Consider the following 17,572-nt stretch of genomic DNA (forward strand, 5'->3'; position numbering starts at 1 on the left):
TTTTTTCTTTTTTTTTTTCTGCATATAAACCCAGATGTGCAAGAAAAACATCAGAATTGTCATGTGAATTCAAGTTTACAAAAAAAAAAAAAGTCAAAACTGTAAGATATAAACCGAGATTCACAAGAAAAAATCTTAACTGTGAGATATAACTCAGAATTGTGAGACAAAAAAAGCACAAATTGTGAGATATAAACTCAGTATTGCAAATTGTGAGATAAAAAGTCTATAGTTTTGGCATGTACCTGTGTGTATAAACTGTAGGAAGGTTCTCCAGGACGGGGCGGATCAACCATGACATCCAGAGCGATCTGACCAATCACAGGAGGGCACAGATCTCCCGTCAGAAGAACCTCAGTGAAGAACATTACAGCTTCATCAACGTTCACCAGCTCCATAAACCCCGTCCTGAAACCACACCTGCGTCAGACACAAACTCTGAATGAGAAGACCTACTTTTAAATTCAATTCAATCAGAAATGTTTCTTGAGCAGCAAAGCAGCATATTAGAATGATTTCTGAAGTGACACTCAAGACTGGAGTAATGATGTATAAATTACAGTTTAACAGATATTCACATAAAAAACAGTTGTTTTAAATTGTAATAATATTTAATTAGCCCTGATATAGCGAAAGATTGATTTGGAAAAACTCACTCTCCCATGATGCCGTTGGAGAGCGAATGCAGCGAGGCCAGTTGAACTCTATCAGAATAAGGTTGGCCCATCTCAGCCAGAACACGCTTATACGACACAAACTCAGAGCCGTCTGCGAAAACCGTGTCCTGAGAAACCTGCAACATGTAAAGAGACAGAAGAACATCTAAAAACACAAATCTGACCCAAAAATTCAAATAATGAAGATTAAATCCTGAACACTTTCCTCATCGACCAACAAGAAAAGCTCTTCGTCTGCAGCAAAGCGGATCACATCCTGAATGGACTCCCTGCTCTGAACATGCCCTGAAAAACCAACACATTTATCTGGAAATGTATCATTTCACTTACAAAAACTACCACAGTATTGTGACAATATCATGTTCTTCCTCGTACTTCACATTAGCCACCATTAGAATATAATTAAAAGTCATTTTAACACATGGATCAAACTTTTAATCAGAGAAATAACAGCTGTAATTAATAATTAATACATCTCTGTTCTGTGCGTGTAACTCTTTTAGGGCTCAGCAATACAAATAAAAAAATTACCCTTTATATATTTTAGCTCTTTGACAATATTAGACACACAATTTATATATTTACTTTTTGAAAACTAATTTTATTTTCAAACATTTCAACCAAAGGGCCATTGACTATTGTTTTGTTGTTACTGCAAAATACAACAAATAGCATGAAATAAAATTAAGTAAAAATTGTTATTATTTTTCCCATACTGTTTAACCAAAGAAAAAGTATTTGTAATCAGTTAATGACATAAATTTAATTTAGTTAATATAAATGTATATATATATGTATATAATGAAAATTCAGTTTTGATCACTGAAATAAATTACATTTTAACAGATATTCACATAGAAAACAGCTGTTTTAAATAGTAAAAATATTTCATAATATTACTGTTTTGCTGTATGATCAAACAAATGGAGGCTTGGTGAGCAGAAGAGACTTCTTTAAAAAAAAAGGAAAAATCTTGCTGTTCAAAAACTTTTTACTGGTAGTGTATATATTAAAAAAAAAGTTTATATCTAGAAAATGTTTAAGAAAAAATTGTGAATTGTGAGATGCTGTTAAAACATCTTATCATCGCACAATTATCCCAGTGAGATGCTTTGTTACAAACCGAATTAATGACCAAATAAAAGAAATTCATCAGAACATTCTCAGCGCTGCTTCGTATTAAATTACCAGCAAAATCATTATGAATATATTGTGTATGTATTGTCTCGTGCCTGTAGGGTTGCCAGGGTTACTGATGTAAATCGCTTTTGGAAAGCACCGCCCTCTCGGAGCCTGGATGGCTCTGTTTAGCTCCGCCCTCTCCACGCTCCACCCACTCTGCTCTTGCAGCTGATAGGTCACCGGAACCACATCCATCCCCTCCAGGAGGCGTGTCAGAGTGTGAGGGGCGGGGTCTGGGATCATAACCGCAGACACGCCCTCTGATTGACACAGCAGCCGCAGCATCACCTGCATTCGGTTTGTTTAACTGATTAACTTCATTAAGGCCATCAGCAGCAGATCTTTATTCCACAATAAAAAGCTCTTATGAATTGAAACATGCGTCGAAGTTATAAATGATAAATGGATGATTTAGTATTGTACCATCAAAGCTCTCTGGGTGTCAACAGTGATGAAGACTTGCTCTGGACTGGACAGGACACCTCCGTCCCGCAGAGAAATGAACTTTGCTACAGTGTTTCTCAAGTGCATCGAGCCACAGGACTCAGTGTACGAACCTGGAAAGAAGTGACCACGCAACCAATCAGATCATGAGCCTCAGGGGGTCACATGACAGTTTTAGCAAAACCACAGACATTAAAGTACACATTCAAATTGAGAAATGTATTTTTTTTACATCAATAAATAAAAAAAGAAAATGTGTATGTGTATATATATATATATATATATAATTATATACAAACACACACACATACATACATTTATAATACATATATAATTTACACATTTATAAAATATGCAAATATATATATAATATATAAATAATGAAAATATAAATACTTTATATATTTATTATATTTATTGTATAATATATATATATATACTATAAGATAAAATTGTATACATTTTTGTTACATTTATATACATATTTATATAATATATGATATAATTATATATATATGTACGTAATATATAACAATAAAAAAGTGAAAATATATATATTTAACTATTTATTATATTTATTGTATATAATATGTATATATATATATATATATACACACACTATAAAATAAAAAGTACATTTTTGTTACATTTATATACATATTTCTATAATATGTAATATATAACTATATATTTAGAAATTCAGAAATTACATTTATTATATTATTAATGTTATTAAATTGTATTATATTAATTATATTTATATTGTAAAATTATAATTAATTATATGTTAATACTGTAAAATTTAAATCACAAATGTATATGTATATACACATATTTCTATAATATGTAATATATAACAATATATACTATATATATATTTTAAACTTCATTAAATATAAAATCAATTATAAATGATAAAATAAAAATATAAAATGTATATATATATATATATATATATATATATATATATATATATATATATATATATATATATATATATATCATCTCACAGAAAAATGTAAAATGTATATATGCACTGACATTTTGCCACAAACACACAGAGACTCTCACCGATACTGCCTCCATCAAAGTGACTGAGGAGTTTCTGAACTCTGAGACGAGCGTCAGGAGGAAGAGCGTCGCCCTGCAGGATTCTGGGATACGCACATCCAGCTGCGACCTCACAGACACAAGAAGAAAGCAACGAGGCTTGATTTAAAAGGAAAATTGTTTCAGAGCATGTTTTATAAACTTTATAAAATATTATGATGAGAAACACTGTGTTCACTGTGCACTGATGAATCATTCACAATAAACCCAGCAATGTGCATTAAGAAAGTCCACAGAGCCTGTTTCCATGCGAGTATAACAGGACGTCCTGTTCCACAAAATCAAAGTGCAGGGCACACTGTACTCATTTGTAATTCAGTCAGTGATCATATATTCAATACATCACTTATTTAAGCAACAATTAACAACTCATAGGACCTGTCTAACGAAGGTTATTGGCATGATTCCAGCATTATGAGAGTCTCCAGAACTCAAATCCAGAACCTTCTTAAAGGACCCCTTCATATTCAACCCCTGCAGAAAGAGAGATGTGACTTTAATGAAGCTTAAAATCTACGTTTCCAAAAAAAATACAATTCTTAAAGAAGAAGTAGAAGAAAAAGAATGCATTGTTTTATCCTATGTTTTAACTTCAAAATGCATTTTTATTTTTATATTTTTATATATATAAACAACTGATTTGGTGCATGATTTACTTTGAAATTCTCTCAGAAATTGCCAGTAAATTTGACAAACAATTACAAAGAGAAAGTAACACGTTGAATTAAATGTGAACTTTTAAAGTAGAAAGGCCGAAAAAATAATACATACTCCAAAAATCTTTATTTAATATTTATTTGACTCATTTGGGTGTCATTTTACTAAAGTTAATAAATAAAATAACTAGTATTATTACCATTGTAAATACTACAAATAATTTCAATATTAAAATAATAATCATCATTATCATTATTTTTATTAACTTATAATCAATTGGATTTTAGGATGAACATCTAAAAGTTGATACTGAAATGAACTCTAAGTCATCAGAAGTTTAAAATAATAATAATGTATTAAAATAATAATGTAATGTATAATAATAATAATGTCTAGATGCATTTTAATTAATAATCAAATACAGCAAAAACTAACACCGTACACATTTCAGTCTTAATATGTCATAATGCATATTGCATGAAACATTAACACCCATATGTACAAACATAACTAATATTAAATGAAGAAACATCAATATTTAAATAAAAAATAATTCGATTACAAAGAGATTTTAAAAAACTATTTTAACATTAATAAAATATTTAATTGTAAATGCATGAAAGGAATAATTAAAATCAGGTCACACTTCATTTTCAAGTGCAATTCTATTATGTATGACTTTTCCCTCAATAGATTTGCTGCTTATTAATAGTTAGTAAGGTAGTTGTTAAGTTTATATAAAATATGGTCATGCAGAATAAGTATTAATATGTGCTTTATAAGTACTAAAAATCAGGCAATATGCAAGTAATATGCATGCTAATTAGCAACAAGTCAATCAGTCCATAAACTAAAGTGTTGTATTTAATAAAAAACAGATTTCTCTAAAAAAGCTTCTTTCCAAAAACATTTTTTACAGTATTTTGAAATACAATTTCCCTGTATCTTACATCTTTTTGCATTAATTATTTTTCCATTAAATCATTTAAATGACTATTTAGTGGTGTTTTATTTCACCTGCTCTTCCTGAGTTGATGGAGGTCTGGTTATTTTCTGCAGATCAGACATGTCTTTAGACGTCCGGTCGGTGTGCTCCGTGAGTTCAGCTTTCATCTTCCTTTGGTAGTTTCAGTTTAAATGCATTTTTTAATTTGTTAATTTTTTGCAGAGCAGTTGTTAGAGGATGATAAAATAATGTTGTTAATTAGTCAAAAAATATATTTATTAGTCTGTTACAATACACATCCACAATGTGCAAAAGCCAATGTACACAATCATATAATAAGCACTGAGTGTGTTTGACTCCGTGTTTAGTGTTTGGGAGGATTTCTGTAGACTTGATGTTGTTCATCTTGCTGTTTTCTCGGGACACTGGATTTTGTAGCCCACTCGATACGCCTGCAGATACACACGCGCCTGATTTATCCTGCAACCACAGGAAACACATCAAGTTATCAGAAATGAGAGTCAAGACATTTTTAATGCTAGAAAAGATTTCTATTTAAAATAAATGCTGTTCTTTTGAACTTTCTATTCATCTGTGAATCCTGAAAAATTAAAAGTGTCCCAGTTTCCACAAAAATATTGTGCGGCACAACTGTTTTCAACATTGATAATAATTATAAATGTTTTTTGAGCAGAAGATCAGCATATAAGAATGATTTCTGAAGATCATGTGACACTGAAGACTGGAGTAATGATGCTGAAAATACAGCTGCACATCACAGAAATAAATTACAGTTTATTATATATTTACATAGAAGACAGCTGTTTTAAATTGTAATAATATTTCACAATTTTTACTGTATTTTTGATCAAATAAAGGCAGCCTTGGTGAGCAGAAGAGCCTCAAAATTTATTGAAATTAATAGGGCTTGAGATAAAAATGGCATTAAAATGAACAAAAATACCAAGAAATTCAAGATATGGGGCCAAAAATTAATCTAAATTAAAATACAAATTACAAAGGATCTAAATTTGAAGTGAAACGTGAACGTGTTGATTACAGCATTACATTCAGATCTGCTCACACTGCTTCAAAGATTTATTTTCACATGTTTTGGCAGCATTATTACTGATCACAAGGTTTAAATGAAACATAATGTAACATTTTGTCATACTGTGACAGATTCTGTTGATTTGTGTGTGTGTGTGTGTGTGTGTGACCTGTATTTAGTACAGAGCTGGACTCCCAGCGGTCCGCAGCGGTCCACGTAACTCTCCCGAAAGCCTTTCCGCACGGCGCGGGCCATACTGACCACCGTCGTCACGACCGGACACGTGCTGAAGGAGAGGAGGATACAACATGAGGACCGTGTGTGTGTGTGTGTGTGTGGGAGAGTAAGTAAGTGTATGTGTGTGTGTGTGTGTGTGTGTGTGTGTGTGTGTGTGTGTGTGTGTGTGTGTGTGTGTGTGAGAGTAAGTTTGTGTGTGTGTGTGTGTGTGTGTGTGTGTGTGTGTGTGTGTGTGTGTGTGTGTGTGTGAGTGTGTGTGTGTGTGTGTGTGTGTGTGTGTGTGTGTGTGTGAGTGTGTGCGTGCGTGAGACTAAGTAAGAGTATGTGTGAGTGTGTGTGTCCGTGTGTGTGTGTGTGTGTTTGTGTGTGTGTGTGTGTGTGTGTGTGTGTGTGTGAGTGTGTGCCTGAGACTAAGTAAGAGTATGTGTGAGTGTGTGTGTCCGTATGTGTGAGTGTGTGTGTGTGTGAGTGTGTGCGTGAGAGATTAAGTGTATGTTTGTGTGTGTGTGTGTGTGTGTGTGTGTGTGAGAGAGAGTAAGTGAGTGCATGTGTGTGTGTGTGTGTGTGTGTGTGTGTGTGTGTGTGTGTGTGTGTGTGTGTGTGTGTGTGTGTGTGTGTGTGTGTGTGTGTGTGTGTGAGTGTGTGTGTGTGAGACTAAGTAAGAGTATGTGTGTGTGTGTGTGTGTGTGTGTCCGTGTGTGTGAGTGTGTGCGTGAGAGATTAAGTGTATGTTTGTGTGTGAGTGTGTGTGTGTGGTGTGTGTGTGTGTGTGTGTGTGTGTGTGTGTGTGTGTGTGTGTGTGTGTGGTGTGTGTGTGTGTGTGTGTGTGTGTGTTGTCTGTGTGTGTGTGTGTGTGTTTGTGAGAGAGAGTAAGTAAGTGTATGTGTGTGTGTGTCTGTGTCTGTGTGTGTTTGTGAGAGAGAGTAAGTAAGTGCATGTGTGTGTGTGTGTGTGTGTGTGTGTGTGTGTGTGTGTGTGTGTGTGTGTGTGTGTGTGTGTGTGTGTGTGTGTGTGTGTGTGTGTCTGTGTGTGTGTGTGTGGTGAGAGAGTGTCAGTGTATGTGTGAGTGTGTGTGTGTGTGTGTGTGTGTTTGCGTTTTTGAGTGTGTGTGTTCTCTTACAGTTTCTCACAGCGTATGCCGCTCGTCCCCGTCATACACACACAGGTGTTCAGAGGCCCGCAGGCGCCACCATGCTGACAGGGAGGAACACACGGCGTAGTGACGGCTACACACACACACACACACACACACACAATTACATGAACACAAACTACACAGAATAATACTCAGTGAACTTAAACACAACACACGATGAACAAAGAAATCGCTGCAGACTGAACTGAACAGAAGAATCACTGCAGATGATGTCAACAATGGTGACTGAGTGAATGATGTCATGATGATGGATTATGATGATGATGATGTCACAGTGAGTTGAATGCTGAATGATGTCATGCTGATGAGTGAATGATGTCACATGCCTGTCTCACAGAGGCTTCCAGTAAATCCATCCACACACCGGCATCTGTTGAGTCCCACACACACACCACCGTTTCTACACGCCGACACACACCTGACGGTTTCTGAGGAGGAAAACACACACACACACACACACACACACACACACACACACACACACACACACACACACACACACACACACACACACAGGCCAATCTGTGTTTGTGATCATAAAAATCATTAAAATGTATTTTAAAGTCTCTTCTGTTCATCAAGGCTGCTTTAATTTGATCACAGATACAGTAAAAATTTTGAAATATTATTACAATTTAAAGTAGCTGATTTCTACGTGAATATCTGTTAAAATGTAATTTATTTCTGTGATGTTCAGCTGTATTTTCAGCATCATTACTCCAGTCTTCAGTGTCACATGATCTTCAGAAATCATTCTGATATGATGATTTGCTGCTCAAGAAACATTTCTGATTATTATCAATGTTGAAAACAGTTGCTGATTTTGAGATATTTCTGTGGAAACTATGAAGAACAACATTTATTTGAAATCTTGTGTAATGTCTTCACGATCACTTTTGATGAACTAAATGAATCCTTATTAAATAAAGGTATTAAAATCTTACTGACCCCAAACTTTAGAACAGTAGTGTATATATTACTATATATATTATTTACATAAGCAAATAAAATAAAATCTTTTAAATCATATAATAAATTTTTATTTAAATGTACGTTTCTTGGTTGGTTTATTTATTAATATTAGTTTAATTTAAAAAACAAAATCAGTCTATTTTAGTCCTCATTTAAACAGCAAACTCATGAACGTGTGTGTGTGTGTGTGTGTGTACCTACTTAACCATATTTTGGGGACAGATTTGTACCCTGAAGTAAGCTAAACCTAAAAAATCTCCAAAAACTTCCTTTTTGAGACAACCTCATTTGTAAAAACAGTATAAAAATAAAGAGAATATTTGTACTTTTTTTTTTTTTTTTTTTTTTGAATTTTAAAAATGCAGAAAGTTTTCTCTTAGGGTTATTGTCTAGGTTAGGTAAGGATTTATAATTAGCAGTATATAAAAGCAATAGCCATGTATGGAGTGTCCCCATATGGATATCAAAGTAAAACAGAAAAAGTGTGTATTTGTTGACCTCTCTGACAGCGAGCTCCTGTCCATCCGTCTGAGCAGCTGCAGGTGTTGATGTCCACACACTTCCCTCCATTCACACACGGAGGAGAACACAGAGCTGCAAACACACACACACACACACCTTCAGTACACATCTACAGAAAACAATGTTTCAGATCACACACACACTCACGGGTGAGACACTGCGCTCCGCTGTAGTCGGAGGGACACTGGCAGGTGTTTGGAGCGACACACCGTCCACCGTTCGCACACGGCAGCTCACACACGGCTGAAACACACACATCATCATCAGCATCAGTGTGTGTGTGTGTGTGTGTGTGTGTGTGTGTGTGTGTGTGTGAGATGCGGTCAGTGTTACCTGTGTGGCAGCCGTCCCCTGTCCAGCCCGGACGACACAGACAGACGTTCCACCGCATACAGGACCCTCCATGAGCGCAGGGTGGAGAACACATGGCTGAGACACACCACAATAAATACATAAACGCATACACATGCATGCATGAAAAACAGAGGCACACTTACACTAGCATTTAAAAGAAATGAATACTTTCATTCATCAAGGATGCATCAAATTGATCAAAAGTGACAGTTAAGACATTTATAATGTAACAAAAGATTTCTATTTCAATTTCAAAACTTTCTATTCATCTGTGAATCCTGAAAAATAAAATGCATCACAGTTTCCACAAAAAAATCATCATATTAGAATGATTTCTGAAGATCATGTGACACTGAAGACTGGAGTAATGATGCTGAAAATTCAGCTGCGCATCACAGAAATAAATGATAATTTAACAGCTATTCATATAGAAAAGAGTTATTTAAAATCACAATAATATTTCATAATTTTCACTGCATTTTTGATCAAATAAATGCAGCCTTGATGAAAATAAGAAATTTCTTCATGGGGAAGGCAATTCCAGAATGTTTCACACATTTTTCAAATATTATTATAAAAACTCAATACTAAAACACATCATAAAAAATAGTTCAATCCAAGAAAACAGATTATTTTATGTTCAGTGGGGAATAATTCATTATTCCACCATGTTATACATCATTATTATAACTGTAAGCCATTTTACATCGTATGTACAGAGTACTTTAAAAATGAATGCCCTGCTATTTGGGATAAAACTGTCTGTCAAATGTGTTAAAAAGTCTTTCTGCATTAAACTCAATCACACGACACATTACCCGAGCATCCTGGTCCAGGATATCCTGCAGGACAGTCGCAGGTGTTCGGAGCGACACACACTCCAGAGTTCAGACAGGCAGGTTCACACAGCGCTGGAAAATGATTTACGGCCATGAGGAGGGTGTTCTGGATGATCTAGTGTCATTGTGTCAGTGTGTGTGAACAGCCTTGACTCACGATGGCATTTAGTCGGGTCGTCTTTACGCAACTCAAAGCCTGAGCGACAGCTGCAATTAAAACCGCCAGCGTGATTCACACACACCTGCTCACAGCCGCCGTTAAAACTCACACACTCGTCCACATCTGCAGACAGAGACAGAGAAAGAAGTTACTCAGTATTTGAAAATAATAATAATAATTATTATTAAAAATTTTGTTAAATAAGGGTTCATAACACTTTTTTTATAAAATATACATACAATTATGAAAGCACAAGTCACACCAAACATTTTTTTTCCAGATTTATGCAATTCATGTGGATCATATATATATATATATATATATATATATCCCTGTGATATTGGATAATATGAACCAGTCAATAGTTTTTTGTGTTTTACCAATGCAGGTTCTTTGGTCTGCACTGAGCTCCCATCCTGCTCTGCAGCTGCAATGGATGTGACCCTCAGCACCCAACGAGCAGGTGTGATCACATCCACCGTTCCTCAAGGCACATGAGGTCACATCTGTCAAAAGAGAGATGCACACATATGCATGCCTTAAATTAATGGAAAATGTATACATTAAACATGTACAATGCATGCATTAGACAGGTAGAAAAATGCATGCATGGAAAGGATAAAAATGCATGCATGCAATAGATAGAAAATGTACCCGAGCAAAAGATAGAAAGTGCATGGATGCAAAGGATAGAAAACGCATGCACGCAACAGATAGAAAATGCAGCCATGTAACAGATAGAAAAAGCATCCATGCAAAGGATAGAAAATGCATGCATGCAACAGATAGAAAATGCATCCATGCAAAGGATAGAAAATGCATGCATGCAACAGATAGAAAATGCATCCATGCAACAGATAGAAAAAGCATCCATGCAAATGATAGAAAATGCATCCATGCAACAGATAGAAAATGCATGGATGCAACAGACAGAAAATGCATCCATGCAACAGATAGAAAATGCATGGATGCAACAGACAGAAAATGATTCCATGCAAAAGGATAGAAAATGCATGCATGTAACAGATAGAAAATGAATGCATGCAACAGATAGAAAATGCATCCATGCAAAGGATAGAAAATGCACGCATGCAACAGATAGAAAAAGCATCAATGCAAAGGATAGAAAATGCATGCATGCAACAGATAGAAAAAGCATCCATGCAACAGATAGAAAATGCATGCATGCAATAGATAGAAAATGCATCCATGTAAAACATAGAAAATGCATCCAGGCAAAGGATAGAAAATGCATCCATGCAACGGATAGAAAATGCATGCATGCAACAGATAGAAAATGCATGCATGCAACAGATAGAAAATGCATCCATGCAACAGATAGAAAATGCATCCATGCAACAGATAGAGATAAATGCATGCATGCAACAGATAGAAAATGCATCCATGCAACAGAAAGAAAATGCATCCATGCAAAGGATAGAAAAGGCAAGCATGCAACAGATAGAAAATGCATGCATGCAACAGATAGAAATGCATCCATGCAACAGATAGAAAATGCAAGCATGCAAAGGATAGAAAATGCAAGCATGCAACAGATACAAATTTCATGCAAAGGATGGAAAACAGGATTTTCTTACATTTTTTAATTTAAGAGTTACTTATTAAAATGATTCATGCAAAACAATAAAAACATACTTTACAACACACACACACACACACGTTATTACGTACTGACGCAGGTGGTGTTGCGGTGGTCCAGCAGCAGGGGGAAGGGACAGTGACATTCGTGACCACCTGGTGTGTTTGTGCACTCGTGAGAACAGCCTCCGTTCTGTAGTTTACACTCGTCTATGTCTATAAAACACACACACAGAGCTGTGAATGAGAGAAAATCCACTCTAGAACAGAAAATAGACTCTTTAACTGGCCAAAATTTGAGCCGAAAGCGCACTGACCCACACAGCTGCGTCCATCGATGTGCAGCTGATATCCGCGTCGACACGAGCAGAGAAATGAACCCGCTGTGTTTGTGCAGGTCTGTTCACACGTGTCATTACTGCTCACACACTCGTCCACATCTACACAAAGACACACACGTGCAACCATTATTTATTTCACTACGCACTGGTTAACTGTCCAAAAATATGTTTTAAATGTTTTGGTAATACAAAATATACAGGTAGACGTCATGTTAATAAATGACATTAAATCAAATAAAAATTAAAATGATTTAAATGCTACTGAAGTGCAGAATTCAGTTAAACTGAATCTAAGCGACTGAAGTGAACTGAGTTGCATTATACTGAATTCAATTCAGTTAAACTAAACTGAACTGAATGGAACTAAACTGAATTAATATGAACTGTAGCTGAACTGAAATGAAGAAAACATGAACAAAATTCAACCAAAACAGAAATTAATTGCATTGAAACAAGTAAAAAAAGAAAATGAATGAACCTGAATATATATGGAAAAACGTACAATTCACACTGAAGTAAATCACACCGAAGTGAATCACACCAAAGTGATTCACACAGAAGTGAATCACACCGAAGTAAATCACACCGAAGTGAATCACAGTGAAGTGAATCAGACTGAAGTGAATCACACCGAAGTGAATCACACTGAAGTGAATCACACTGAAGTGATATACACTGAAGTACAGTAAATCATATTGAAGTCAATGACAGTGAAGTCAATCACACCGAAGTGAATCACACCGAAGTCAATCACACTGAACTGAATCACATTGAAGTGAATCACACTGAAGTAAATCACAGTGAAGTGAATCACACTGAAGTGAGTGTGGTGTATTGTGTGAGTGTGTACCTGTGCAGTTGTGCAGATCTGCAGTGATTGTGTATCCAGGGCTGCAGACGCAGCTGTACGTCCCCGGCTGATTCATGCAGTCGTGTTCACAGAGTCTGTTATCCTGAGTGCATTCATCCACATCTGAGCAAACCACAGACACGAGCATCAACATCATCATCATCATCATCATCATCATCATCATCATCATCACAGCATTCAGACTGCATGGATGGGGATCTCAGACTGACCGTAGCAGGAGTGTCCGTCTCCGCTGTATCCCTGAAGACACTGGCAGAAATACGAGCCGATGATGTTCCCACAGCGAGCGTTAACATCACAGCCATGATCCCCGGACAAACACTCGCTTATGTCTGCACGCACACATCAGTAATTGACTCATTTTAGCATCACTAAGACACTATTATAGTTTTTTTATTGTAGTTACTATAGTTCACTATTGTAGTTTATTCATTTTATTTTATTTTAGCTTTTTTCAATATTTTATTTCATGTATGTTTCATTTATGCTATTTCAAGTTACTTTTTTTTGTAGTTAACTATAATGATATAGAGAAGATATCTGAAGTGGCTTTGTGAATACCATGGTAAAGACAGTATTTTGTTGTAAAAGGCATTATAGCAAGGATTCCCAGATGTTTTTGTCAGTCGATATCCTTTGACTTAAAATATTTTAGTTTAAATCTTTTTATTATTGCTTTTCAACATATATACAGTACACACACAAATGCATATATATTATAAAAATTGCATATTCACATTTTAATATATTTAAATAAATCACATTAACATGTTCCAAGTTCTCTGATGTTGGTAAATGGTCACAAATAAAAAAAATAATTTTAATAATTCTAATAATGAACTATGCATTAGATGTAAGTGTGTGCGTGTGTATGTCACTCACCTGTGCAGTGTGTGCCGTTGCCACGGTAACCGCGCTGACACACACACCTGTAACTGCCCAGTGTGTTCTCACACTCGCCTCGGCCGACACACACATGCTGCTCCTCCACACACTCGTCCACATCTGAGAACAACATCATCATCTGTTCACTGCATCTCTCTTCAGGTGAATTACACACTCTGTGATTTCTCTTTATTATAACATCTGGTGCTGTAGCTCGAGTCTAGGTTCAGACACAGAGCGAATGATAAAGCTACGATCACAGACAGACAGACTCGTACCCACACACGCGGCTCTGTGCTCTCTGAATCCAGCCTGACACACACACGTGTAGCTGCCGTCTGTATTCACACACACGTTACCCAGCTCCCTCCGGCAGCTGTCCTCGAAATTACACTCGTCAACATCTGCAGAGACACAGAAGAGCGTTCAAACATTCTCCTGACTCACCTGTCGCGCGCAGAGGAACTGACAGATACTCAACAAGTAAGGGTGAATTTAAGGTGAATTTTCATTTCATGTCAACTTAAAAACTGAAATAAAAACAGAAAATATAAAAAATACAATAACTAAGTAATCATTTAGTTTATTTTGATGTAATAAAATAACTAAAACAAAAACTACACTTTTTTTTTTACATATTTAAAAAAAAGAAAGAGACAAAAACACACTACAAAATAAAACATTCAACTAAACTAAAAACAGAAAATATAAAAATAAAAACTAATTCAAATTATTACAAAATAATGTAAACATGCAGTCATGATGAATAATAAAAAATAAAAAAAAATCACAATAAGATCTATAATATGCATTTAGAAAATCGGGTGAATTTTCACTTCATGCTGACTTTAAAACTAAAATGAAAACAGAAAATACAAAAAATAATCAAATAAATAAAAATAAAATAAAACAAAATCATTTAAATAATTTAACTGATTTTATTTCAGCTAGTTTTGCCATGGAAAACATTTTTCAAATGAAAACAGAAAATTTAAAAATATAAATAATTTCAAAATTATTAATAAAAACAAAACAATTTTTTTTTACCATATACACTGAAAAATAATAATAATATCATCACAATAAGATCTATAATACACTTTTATAGATCTATAATACACTTGAATTTTCATTTCAGATGTCAACAGAAAATATAAAAATGTATAAAATAAGATCAAATATAAAGAAAGCCTTTAAATACTTTTATTTCAGCAAGCTGCCAAGAAAACATTCCTCATTTTCATAGATTAACTAGATAATAAAACATTCCTCATTTTCATAGATTAATAAAAAACATACAGACATACTGAGAAAAAAAAGAAAAACGAATAAAAATGACAAAATTACTAAAAACTTTCACAAACATGAAAACATAAAAACTAACAAAAAATAAAAAACATGCACAAATTAAAAATAATAAAGAAAATAAAAAAAACTCATTCAAAAACATTTAATACAAAAAACTAAATTATACTAATATAACTCTGGTTGGATGACTAATTAATCAGTTTGACCATCCCCTAAATGAAACACACACACACACACACACACACACACAGAGTGGACGTACCGACACAGTTGTGTCCGTGGAGCGCCAGCACGAATCCCGCCGGACACGAGCAGGTGAAAGATCCCGGTGTGTTTGTACACAAGGCTCCACTTCCACACGCCTGCAGACCCGTAACTGCAGCTAACACACACTCATCTACATCTACAACACACACACAACACACACAATAACTAACTATTTATCACAGCCACAGTGTTTTAAACTCATAAACAGCTGAAAACGAAGAAGACGGCTTATGTAACAGGAATAGTTCACCCAAAAATGAAAATTGCTTGCAAATGTACTCATTCTTAGGGCATCCAAATGTGATGTAGTTTGAGTTTCTTTTTCTTCATCAGATTTGGAGAAATGTAGCATTGCATCAGTGATTCAGCAATGGATGCTCTGCAGTGAATGGGTGCCGTCAGAATAAGAGTTGTATTTTAGCCGGCCCAGATGTTAACTGATGGACTGGAGTGCTGTGGATTATTATTGTGATGATTTTAAAAAAAATATCAGCTGTTTAGACTCTCATTCTGACGGCACCCATTCACTTGCAGTAAACGAGTGATGCAATGCTACATTTCTCCAAATCTTACGAAGAAACAAACTCATCCACATCTTCAATGCTCTGAGTTTTTGAGTAATGTTCATTTTTGAGTGTATTGTATCTGCTGAAGAATCTCGCTGAGAAAGTTAAAGTTTGTCCGTTGACATGTTTAAGTGTTTCACAGGAGCTTGTGTTTATATCATGTACTTGCATCGAGTTTCTCATGCACACCTTTACATCCTTCCGCACTCATCAGGTAACCACGGAAACAGCTGCACAGGTAGGATCCAGGTGTGTTTGTGCAGTTGGCATGGTAACCGCAAGGCCCCGGGTCGCCCTGGCGACACTCATCAACATCTGAAAGATAGGAAAAGTATATTTACCATAATAATGTATTGTTTATTAATTAATATTCATAATAATACAACACTTTTCAGTGAAGGTATACTGCTGAAGATCTCAGACTTTAATTTAAAGACTTTATTTACAGGTTTGTCTGTTCTTGTGAGGGTCAAATGTACTAATATAGGAAGAAGACATTCTCATAAGTGTGTGTGTGTGTGTGTGTGTGTGTGTGTGTGTGTGTGTGTGTGTGTGTGTGTGTGTGTGTGTGTGTTTGACCTGGTAATGAAGGTTTGTGTGTCGTATCGCTCAAGTTGCCGATGGGGAATGTAACTTCAGTCTAAATACAAACACACATTAGAGTTAAATAAAGTAAAACTAAAGGCATATACCAATTGTATGTTACTTGAAATAAAATAATTTAGTTAATAAAATATTAACTAAACTTAACCTAAATATATATTTAATTTTTTTTATTTTATTTTAATTCAGCTATTTGCCAAGACCACATTTTGCATTTTCATTTAGTTTTTCTTGTTATACTAAAATAACTAAAACTAAAAAAGGAATGAAAACTATATAGACATACAACAAAAAAAAAAGTAAAAAAATAATAATAATAATAAAAATGGATAATAAAAACTTTAACTAATATTAAAATTTTAACTGAAGTTATAATGATAAATAAAATTAATAATAATAATAAAAATGGCAAAAACAAACAACAAAAATACTAAAACTTTTTATTTCAATTATCATTATTGTAATGCAGGGAAAATAAATGATTGATAAAAATGTTAAATTATTTATAAATAAAATATTACAATAATTGATATAATATAAAAACATTTAGCAAATTGTAAAGAATAATTTTAAGTGTATTTTTAATATTTTAAAAGCAAGATTTTTGTGTGTCCTTTTCATTACTGTAATAATATAGAATTATGGATGTAAATTTGTGCTTAGTTTGTCATGAAGACAATGAAATAGTGTATTAAAAGGTTATTATATAATGGCATTATTTGGGGTAAGTGTTGTAAAAAATAACAATATAATGTATATAAAAGAGGTGAGAATCCCCCATGAATCGAACCTGGTCTGTGGTCTGTTGGTGTGTCCCGCGCTGTA

At 34.6% G+C, this 17,572-nt stretch overlaps 2 protein-coding genes across 3 annotated transcripts in view; both read right to left on the reverse strand.

The window, feature by feature from the left end:
* Window positions 1-5,182, reverse strand: part of LOC109112940 (alanine aminotransferase 2) — an 8,369-nt gene extending 3,187 nt beyond the window's left edge. The window contains exons 1-8 of one of the 2 annotated variants that reach the window (XM_042778160.1): window positions 5,088-5,182; window positions 3,792-3,887; window positions 3,375-3,483; window positions 2,283-2,416; window positions 1,910-2,147; window positions 883-962; window positions 657-793; window positions 246-420 (exon numbers count right to left, since the gene is read on the reverse strand). In XM_042778160.1, coding sequence (XP_042634094.1) covers window positions 246-420; window positions 657-793; window positions 883-962; window positions 1,910-2,147; window positions 2,283-2,416; window positions 3,375-3,483; window positions 3,792-3,887; window positions 5,088-5,138 — 1,020 coding nt within the window. In that variant the 5' untranslated portion in view covers window positions 5,139-5,182. Of the gene's footprint in view, window positions 1-245; window positions 421-656; window positions 794-882; window positions 963-1,909; window positions 2,148-2,282; window positions 2,417-3,344; window positions 3,888-5,087 lie in introns of both variants that reach the window. The other variant, XM_042778159.1, reaches the window with a different exon arrangement.
* A 101-nt stretch (window positions 5,183-5,283) lies between these two features.
* On the reverse strand, window positions 5,284-17,572 carry si:ch211-221n20.8 (multiple epidermal growth factor-like domains protein 6). Its single transcript, XM_042778161.1, has 20 exons — window positions 17,538-17,572; window positions 16,724-16,784; window positions 16,334-16,459; window positions 15,574-15,714; window positions 14,282-14,407; window positions 14,001-14,123; window positions 13,328-13,450; window positions 13,098-13,220; window positions 12,224-12,346; window positions 12,000-12,122; window positions 10,688-10,813; window positions 10,305-10,430; window positions 10,127-10,219; window positions 9,288-9,383; window positions 9,102-9,197; window positions 8,931-9,026; window positions 7,787-7,888; window positions 7,425-7,530; window positions 6,237-6,353; window positions 5,284-5,496 (listed from the first exon to the last, which is right to left on the reverse strand). The coding sequence occupies exons 3-20, from the start codon at window positions 16,353-16,355 to the stop codon at window positions 5,418-5,420; spliced, it is 1,941 nt and encodes a 646-aa protein (XP_042634095.1). The 5' UTR covers window positions 16,356-16,459; window positions 16,724-16,784; window positions 17,538-17,572; the 3' UTR covers window positions 5,284-5,417.

This window comes from Cyprinus carpio, chromosome A20, assembly GCF_018340385.1.
Source record: "Cyprinus carpio isolate SPL01 chromosome A20, ASM1834038v1, whole genome shotgun sequence".
Taxonomy (NCBI): Eukaryota; Metazoa; Chordata; class Actinopteri; order Cypriniformes; family Cyprinidae; genus Cyprinus; species Cyprinus carpio.